Source organism: Schistocerca gregaria, chromosome 2, assembly GCF_023897955.1.
Source record: "Schistocerca gregaria isolate iqSchGreg1 chromosome 2, iqSchGreg1.2, whole genome shotgun sequence".
Lineage (NCBI taxonomy): Eukaryota > Metazoa > Arthropoda > Insecta > Orthoptera > Acrididae > Schistocerca > Schistocerca gregaria.
In genome coordinates, this window is record NC_064921.1 from 147,905,678 (window position 1) to 147,915,421 (window position 9,744).

At 44.7% G+C, this 9,744-nt stretch overlaps 1 protein-coding gene across 1 annotated transcript in view; it reads right to left on the reverse strand.

Moving 5' to 3' along the window:
- Window positions 1-2,313, reverse strand: part of LOC126336565 (uncharacterized) — a 130,175-nt gene extending 127,862 nt beyond the window's left edge. The window contains exon 1 of the mRNA XM_050000414.1: window positions 2,070-2,313. Coding sequence (XP_049856371.1) covers window positions 2,070-2,139 — 70 coding nt within the window. The 5' untranslated portion in view covers window positions 2,140-2,313. The remainder of the gene's footprint in view (window positions 1-2,069) is intronic.
- Between the last annotated feature and the right edge of the window lie 7,431 nt (window positions 2,314-9,744).

Sequence of the window (9,744 nt, forward strand, 5' to 3'; positions counted from 1 at the left end):
AAACAAGAGAAGGACGCTACATACTTGTCATTTTTGAAAGAAGCCAATCTAATCTGAATTCTCTACAAAAACTTCCAGCGAGAGCAAAGGGAGTCTCCGAGAAGGAAACTAAAAACGTAAAAAGTACTAGTGCAATATTTATTTATTTTGTAATCTTTCATGCGAGTTTTAAAAAGTACTAGTGTAATCTCAAATGTATTTATTTTTTAATCTTTCGTGCGAGTTTGTTTTTGTTATTATATGTATAATAAACAACAAAAGTACAGTAAAAAGTAAAGTTTAGAGAACAGTATATTAGACTTTTCATAGCATTAATATTATCATGTAATATTAAGTCCATTTTGTACAGTTTTTTTCGAAAAATAAACTGTAAAATTTATTTGTAATAATTTTTGGTGTGGTTTCAAAGTAAAATTTTACATAAGTAAACTGAACTGTTCCACTGAAATTGTTGAATACAATTTTTATGGGTACTTAAATATAGCGGTCTGTCGGACAGCAGATGGGTCTGTGTGTGATAAAATAATGGCCTGGGAAGCTAAGGCTTAAAAACAAAAAACTACCTGAACTGATATTCGATATCTTTTCCCTTAAAGGTAGCAGGAGTAATCCACTAAATTACAAGCCCATATCGTTAACGTCGATATGCAGCAGAATTTTAGAGCATATATTGTGTTCGGACATTATGAATTACCTCGAAGGAAACGGTCTATTGACGCACAGTCAACATGGGTTTAGAAAACATCGTTTCTGTGAAACACAACTAGCTCTTTATTCACATGAAGTGCTGAGTGCTATTGACAAGGGATTTCAGATCGATTCCGTATTTATGGATTTCCGGAAGGCTTTTGACACTGTACCGGTACCACACAAGCGGCTCGTAGTAAAATTGCGTGCTTATGGAATATCGTCTCATTTATGTGACTGGATTTGCGGTTTCCTGTCAGAGAAGGCACAGTTCGTAGTAATTGACGGATGGTCATCGAGTAAAACAGAAGTGATTTCAGGCGTTCCGCAAGGTAGTGTTATTGGTTCTTTGCTGTTCATAATAAATATAAACGATTTGGGAGACAATCTGAGCAGCCGTCTTAGGTTGTTTGCAGATGACGCTGTCGTTTATCGACTCATAAAGCCATCAGAAGATCAAAACAAACTGCAAAACGATTTAGAAAAAATATCTGAAGGGTGCGAAAAGTTGCAGTTGACCCTAAATAACGAACGGTGTGAGGTCATCCACATGAGTGCTAAAAGCAACGCGTTAATCTTCGGTTACACGATAAATCAGTCTAATCTAAAAGCCGTAAATTCAACTAAATACCTAGGTATTACAATCACGAACAACTTAATTTGGACAGAACACAGAAAATATTGTGGGGAAGGCTAACCAAAGGCAGTGTTTAATTGGCAGGACACAGAAAATGTAACAGACCTACTAAGGAGACTGCCTACACTACACTTGTCCGTCCTCTTTTAGAATACTGCTGCGCGTTGTGGGATACTTACCAGGCAGGACTGACGGAGTACATCGAAGAAGTTCAAAGAAAGGCAGCACGTCTTGTATTATCGCGAAATATGGGAGAGAGTGTCACAGAAATGATACAGGATTTTGGATGGACATCATTAAAAGACAGGCGTTTTTCGTTGCGACAGAATCTTCACGAAATTCCAGAAAGGCGTTTTTCGTTGCGACGGAATCTTCACGAAATTCCAATCACCAAATTTCTCCTCCGAATGCGAAAATATTTTGTTGACACCGACCTAGACAGGGCGGAACGATCACCACGATATATTAAGGGAAATCAGAGCTCGTACGGAAAGATATAGGTGTTCATTCTTACCGCGCGCTATACGAGATTGTAATGGGAGAGAATTGCGAAGGTGGTTCGATGAACCCTCTGCCAGGCACTTAAATGTGATTTGCAGAGTATCCATGTATATGCAGATGTAAAGAAGAGGAAAAAAACTAAGTACGTTTACAGTCCACGGTGAACGTACGACGGACGGCTGCTATAAAGACAACGACCGCGACGTGTGGAGTTGTAGGAGAATGTCGGATGGCAGTGACTGACCTGCGTGTGCCACGAAGAGCGCGACGAGCGCAAAGGCAGCGAAGGCGACTCGGGGTCCAACGGCGGCCATGGCGAGCGGACGGAGTGTGTTTGTGTCTGGGGACGCGCCTGCACTGCTACTGGTGGCTGCGCGCTCTCGCCGGCTCTGCCCTCCCGGTCCCAACGGCCCCTGCCGGCGCCGGGCCGCACTACCGCACCCACATCCTCCACCACCACCACCACCACGGCGCAGGTTAGCTGGCGCCCGAACGCGAGCCTTGCACCGGGCGCCATCTCACATTATTCACTAATGACCTAAAAAGCGCTGAAGAACCCAAGAAGCTCGTACACCTGCCTAATAACGTGTAGGGACCCCGCGAGCACGCAGAATCGCCGCGACACGGCATGGCGTGGACTCGGCTAATAGTCTGAAATAGTACTGGCGGGAACTGACACCTTGAATCCTGCAGGGCTGACCATAAATCCGTGAAGCTACGAGGGGATGGAGATCTGAACATCACTTCGCAAGGCATCCCAGATGTTTTCAATACATGTCTTGGGAGTTTGGTGGCCAGCGGAAGTGTTGAAACTCAGAACAGTGATCCTGGAGCCACTCTGCAGCAATTCTGGATGTGTGGGGTGTCGCATTCTCCTGTTGGAATTGACCAAGTTCGTCGGAATGCACAATGGACACAAATGGATGCAGGTGATCAGACAGGATGCGTATGTATGTGTCACGTGTCAGAGTCGTATCTAGACGTTATTAGGGGGCCCGTACCACTCTAACCGCACACGTCCCATACCATTACACAGCCTTCACCAGCTTGAACAGTCCCCTGCTGACATGCAGGGTCCATGGATTCATGAGGTTCTCTCCGTACCCGTACACATCCACACCACTGACCACCAAAATCGCTACACCAAGAAGAAATGCAGATGATAAATGGGTATTCATTGGACAAATATATTATATTAGAACTGACATGTGATTACATTTTCACGCAATTTGGGTGCATAGATCCTGAGAAAACAGTACCCAGAACAACCAACTCTGGCTGTAGTAACAGTCTTGATACACCTGGGCATTCAGTCAAACAGAGCTTGGATGGCGTCTACAGGTACAGCTGCCCATGTAGCTTCAATACGATACCACAGTTCATCAAGAGTAGTGGCTGGCGTATTGTTACGAGCCAGTTGCTCGGCCACAATTGACCAGACGTTTTCAATTGGTGAGAGGTATGGAGAATATGCTGGCCAGGGCAGCCGTAGAACTTTTTCTGTATCAAGAAAGGCCGGCACAGGACCTGCGACATGCGGTCGTGCATTATCCTGCTGAAATGTAGGGTTTCGCAGGGATCGAATGAAGGGTACAGCCACGGGTCGTAACACATCTGAAATGTAACGTCCACTGTTCAAAGTGCCGTCAATGCGAACAAGAAGTGACCGAGACGTGTAACCAATGGCACCCCATACCATCACACCGGGTGATACGCCAGAATGGCGATAACGAATACACGCTTCCAATGTGCGTTCACCGCGATGCCGCCAAACATGGATGCGACCATCATGATGTTTTAAACAGAATCTGGATTCATCCGAAAAAATGATGTTTTGCCATTCGTGCACTCAGATTCGTCGTTCAGTACGCCATCGCTGGCACTCCTGTCTGTGATGCAGCGTCAAGGGTAACCGCAGCCATGGTCTCCGAGCTGATAGTCCATGTTGCTGCAAACTTCGTCGAACAATTCGTGCAGATGGTTGTTGTCTTGCAAACGTCCCCATCTGTTGACTCAGGGATCGAGACGTGGCTGCACGATCCGTTACAGCCATGCGGATAAGATGCCTGTCATCTCGACTGCTAGTGATACGAGGCCGTTGGGATTCAGCACGGCGTTCTGTATTACCCTCCTGAACCCACCGATTCCATATTCTGATAACAGTCATTGGATTTCGACCAACGTGAGCAGCAATGTCGCGATTCGATAAACCGAAACCGCGATTGGCTACATTCCGATCTTTATCGAAGTCGGAAACGTGATGGTACGCATTTCTCCTCCTTATACGAAGCATCACAACAACATTTCACCAGGCAACGCCGGTCAACTGCTGTTTGTGTATGAGAAATCGGTTGGAAACTTTTCTCATGTCAGCACGTTGTAGGTGTCGCCACCGGTGCCAACCTTGTGTGAATGCTCTGAAAAGCTAATCATTTGCATACCACAGCATCTTCTTCCTGTGGGTTAAATTTCGCGTCTGTAGCACGTCATCGTCGTTGTATAGCAATTTTAATGGCCAGTAGTGTACAATTTGATAGGAGACTCATCCGACCAGGCAACACGTTTGCAGTCATCAACAGCCCAATGTCGATGTTGATGGGCCCAGGTGAGGCGTTAAGCTTTGTGTTGTGCAGTCATCAGGGGTACACGAGTGGGCCTTCGGCTCCGGAAGCCCATATCGACGATGTTTCGTTGAATGGTTCGCACACTGACACTTGTGATGGCCCAACACTGAAATCTGCACCAATTTTCGCAAAGATTGCACTTCTGTCACATTGTACTATTCTCTTCGGTTGTCGTTGGTCCCGTTCCTGCAGGGTCTTTTCCAGGCCACAGCGATGTCGGAGTTTTGATGTTTTACAGGATTGCTGATATTCACGGATCTCTCGTGAAATGGTCGTACGGGAACATCCCCAATTCATCTCTACCTCAGAGCTCGTGCGCCGACTATAACATCACTTTCAGACTCACTTAAATCATGGTAACCTGCCGTTGCAGCAGCAGTAACCAATCCAACAACTGCGCCAGACACCCTTTTTTTGTTTATTTGGCCTTTGAGTGTGTACTCAATTTAGCCATCGGCAACACATAGTGACAATGTACGCATAACTAAATAAACAAATACAGAAATGCATATTTACAAGAATAAAAAGCTTAACTGTTACAGTTTGTAGATAATGTTTTAAAAATTGAATTGAATTGAACTGGAAAATAATTAAAAGTGTCTTAACTTATAATTCACACCAATTCTGAAATATCTTCATCAGCAAGACATATTTATAATTTACGTACACCATTAAAACCTACAGATTGTAACCAGTACTCTTGATTAAGTTAACTATCACTTTATATATATGAACGTCTTTAGTACACAAAAGAGAAGAAGCTGATTGAGGAAGATGGTAGCCCATACTCAGCAATGTCTTCAGAAAGACCAACCGTTCACGGTCAAATTTGGGACACATAAATAAGATGTGGTTGACATCAGCTTCCGACTCAGGATCACACTCACATGCTGGTGAACTGTAAACGTTGATCCGATGTAGATGCCGTGGGAAAGAGGCATGATTGAAGCGGAGTCTTATGATGGTAAAAATCGTGGATCGGTCCTGATGTGTCCTCATGGATCACGGCTGTGAAGGAATCCGAGGTTGTAGCACTGCATAATAACCGCTTTTTGTCTGTTGAGAAACGTTCCACATTTCCTGCCATTGTTGTCTTGAGTGATCCTTGACTTCACGTAAGTAGTCTGTATAAGGAAGGTGCAGATCCAGGACGGTGCCAAAGATTGCCGCTTGTTTGGCTAATGCATCAACTTCATCATTATAGAGGATACAAGAGTGGGAAGGTACCCACAACAAATGGATCGTTCGCCCCGTGCGTGTGCTGCGAATATATTCAGATATCACATACAAGATATAACTGTTGGTTGTTTTGTTCCATCGACTGTACTGAATGTTTTAAGAACGCTTTGCGAGTCAGATACTGTCAATATCTCGGGGAAGGAAGTGCTAGAGACAAACGTAAGTGCTTCGAAAACTGCCACTGTCTCCGCCGAAAAAATAGAAGTGCTCGTAGGCAGTTTGAAGGTTTTGCGGATCTGGATCTGAAGGCAGAAAAAAGCGCATCCTGTACACTCTTCTTGCGGAATGTTGGAGCCATCAGTATATACACAGAGAAAACCCGGCCATTGTGTTTGAACGAGACTGTTGAAGCCAACGTTGACATTAGTACTGTCCAGCCAGGTCGTACTTAAATAATGGACTGGGATCTGGGAGCAGAGCGTTCAAAAACAGGTAGACGCGCTGAACGCCGTATAGAATGTATGACAGGTGACCAAGTGTCAAAGCTGGCACAAACGGCTGGCACTTTATTCCTTCTGTGGGACGCAATCCACAGTCGATAAATGCAGTCTCTACTTTGATAGACGGAACTGTCCATAATGGCCATGCCTTGAATGAAGAATTTGTCCGATAACATTTGGCTCCTAATGCTCAAGGGCATCTCCCTGCTTCTATTAAAAGGGCGTTGGTGGGCGTCGATCGCATGGCTCCAAGACAGGTACGAATGGCTCTATAGTGAAGAGTATCTAATTTGGAGAAATGAATCTTTGACGCGGTGTGGTAGAACTGACAGCCATAGTTTAATCGAGATCGAATTATCCCTCGGTACGTGGTGAGTAAAACACTCTGGTGCGCTCCCCGCCAGACACGAGTGAGTAATTGGATTACATTTAAACCTTCTTCACACTTGGTAACGGTGGATCGGATGTGGGGCGAGAGTCAAAAATCATCCCCAGAAATCGAACGTAAGATTTTGATTTGGAAGGTGTACCTCCCACAGGTAATGTGATCTTCAGTGCGAGCTGTCGTCGACTTGGAGAAGGGAACGACTGTCGAGATCTCCAGCCCATTGATAGAGAGCCACTCATCGGTGTGTGCGATGGTTGTGGTTAATGCCGTTTTGGCCTGAAGATATGAAGCAGCAGTAGAATAAACACATATATCATCAGCATAGTGTAGGATTTTTGTGGGGGGTGTAAGTATGCGTTCTAGGTCGTGCGTATATAGAGTATACAGGACAGGACTTAAACTTGCACCTTGCGGCAAGCCCTGGGAGACATAAAAAGGTTCGATCATGGTACCTTTGCAACGGACGTAGATCGTTCTTTGAGTAATCAGGATACTGATACCGTATATCATCCGTGAAGGAATTCCGAATCCTGCCAGCTTGTCCAAGAGTATCGGTATTTGTATGTGATCATATGCACCCTTAACGTCAAGAAAAGCTGCCACTACTCTCTTTCGTTTGAAAGGCTGACATGATATCCATATTAAGCAAAAACATGTTATCCATGGTCCCTTTGCCTTTTCTGAAGCCGTATTGACTCCGAGGCAACAAATTACTTTTTTCAAGCCACCATTCTAGTCTCCTTTTTACCATTCGTTCCAGTGTTTTTGCAACATACGACAACAAGGCAATAGGTCTATAAGTACCGACATTTGGATCTTTACCACTTTTGAGAATTGGAATTATTACTTGCGTTTTCCATGTTGATATGAGGTCTTTCTTCATCCAGCACTAATTAAAAATTTTCAAGAGAAAGTCTTTCGCTTATATAGGCAGGTGTGCAAGCATAGAGTAGTGTATATGATCAATGCCAGGGCAACTATCGCTCGATACTTTAATAGCTTCGTTGAGTTCTTCTTTAGAGAAATGACAAAGGAGAACATGATAGCGGTCTTCTTCAGCAGGGAACCTATGGTTTAAAAATGGCACCGCGGGAGGAGCAATTGTATCTATGAATTCCTCTAACCAGGTCGTGGTAGCAGGAGGCGAGGAAGACAGTCTTCTTGTTCTACAAGCTTTTATTTTATGCCAGATGCTTGCCATACTGGTTTCATCATTTAGGGACAGGCAAAATTGTTTCCAATTGCCCTTCTTGGTTTTCTTCAGGAATTTGTTAACGCGCGCATTCACTTTTTGCACAGCCAAAAAGTTGTCCAATGAAGGATTCTGACGATAGGTTTTCAAGGCGAGTCGTCTCTTCTCAACTTCCAGAGAGCGTTCAGAATTCCACCAAGGAGGAGAACGGTGCTTCATTACTGTAAACTCTTTTTTCTTAGGTATGCTGATGCCAGCTGCGACGTTCATAGCATTGAGTAAAACCGGGTATGCATCTTGGTCCCGTAAGTCACGTCTCGTATTTGCGAGTGCCCGCCGAACCGTTTCCTTATAAGAGGCCCAATTGGCTTCCTTGATTTTACACGTACTATTAGAGTAACAGATGTGCGTAGTATCGATGTTGGTGTTAATGTGAAACTCTATTGGGAGATGATCGGATCCCATCGAATCCTTTTTAACGCACCAATTAGATATTTCAGTAAAGCAGGGGGTGCAAAGAGTTACATCAACTGCGGAGGGTCTACGGAAAGGTGAAGTTATCATAGTAGGAGAGCCATCGTTGAGTATCACAGTTCGTTCGAATTCGAACCAAGTTTCACATAACAGAACGACATCAGGCTGACTTACGAACAGTCCTCGTTGCAAGCTTTCTCTATTAGAAATAGCCGATCTCGCATTCCGCTGCAATACTTTTAAAGCCGCCATAATTTAGGGAGAGAGAGATTGAAATATGACAGTAACGAGGTGCCGGATATCGGAATTGTTCATAGCACCATTTTGTCTCATGTTTTGCATGACAATATCAATCACATTTATTATCTTATCTATAAGTTCAGCATGACCTTGAGGCTGTCGTTGATTCGGCGCTTGTGGGGTTGGTAATCTGTAGGCAGCAGGCTGGTATGGATTTTGGCTGATAGGAGTGAATGAATGTTGCATGGGATATAACAGGCTGCGGTACTGAAACCACTCACGAACGTTACTTTGGTTGTTTACTTGCGCCTACTGCCGGGGAGGCCGGTAAGCGACGTGTGTCTGCTGGGGCACAGTTGCATACTGAGTTGCGTCCCCACTTCCGCGTTGTTGACTCTGCATGCTTGCGGCGGGCAGCGGCGGAAAAGTTGTGGGTTTTGAAAGTTCGGAGAGTTCAAATTTGTTGGAGCAGGAATGATCGGAGCCGGCAAGTGATGTTGTTGAACCCCGGTGACGGATGCATAGGTTGGCATACGAGCAATAGACAGCGCATCCCTGAAGTCAATGTTGTTGAACGTAGCCAATTCTTGATCTCGTCGCCGTATATGGTATTCCGGGCAGGAACGGTCCGTGGATGCGTGTTGTCCCCCGCAATGAGCGCAAATTGTGGTAGGTGAGAAACAGGATTCAACATTATGTGGGACACTACATTTAATGCATCTCATCTGAGATCGACATTGTTTGCTGATGTGCCCGTAACGAAGACAATTAAAGCACTGCCTGACAGTTGGTACATAAAGATCTACGGGACATCTTGTTCCGTGAATAGACACGGCTTCCGGTAGGTTTGAGAGTCGAAGGTTAACAAACAGGTGTGCAATTTAACGATTTGGCCTTTAACATATCTCTTCGTAAACCTCCGAACGCCTACAACAGGGAAGGGAGATTATACGACTTACAAAATCTCCGCTTCTTCAAGGCTGGTGTCTACTTTCCTGATTACTCCCAGCTTATGGACAACAAAGGAAGGAATGTAAGCGTTTATATTTTTTGACTTTAATACCTCACTGGTGACTAGGAAATTAGCCTTGTCTGGGGTTTTCAGTTCCACCTTAACTTTTGTTTTTCCTGCTGAAGAGATGTTAAGTATAGAATTCTTCACTTCTGGCAAGGAAATATGCAATAATTTCCCTAGTGCCATAGGGTGCAAGCGGCCTAAGTTTTTGTCCAAACATTCCGTGCCAACTACGAATGGTTCCCTATCTGCACGTTTGTAAAAGTTGAGAGACCTCGGAGTAGGTGCAGGTCCCACAGGAGGGGTG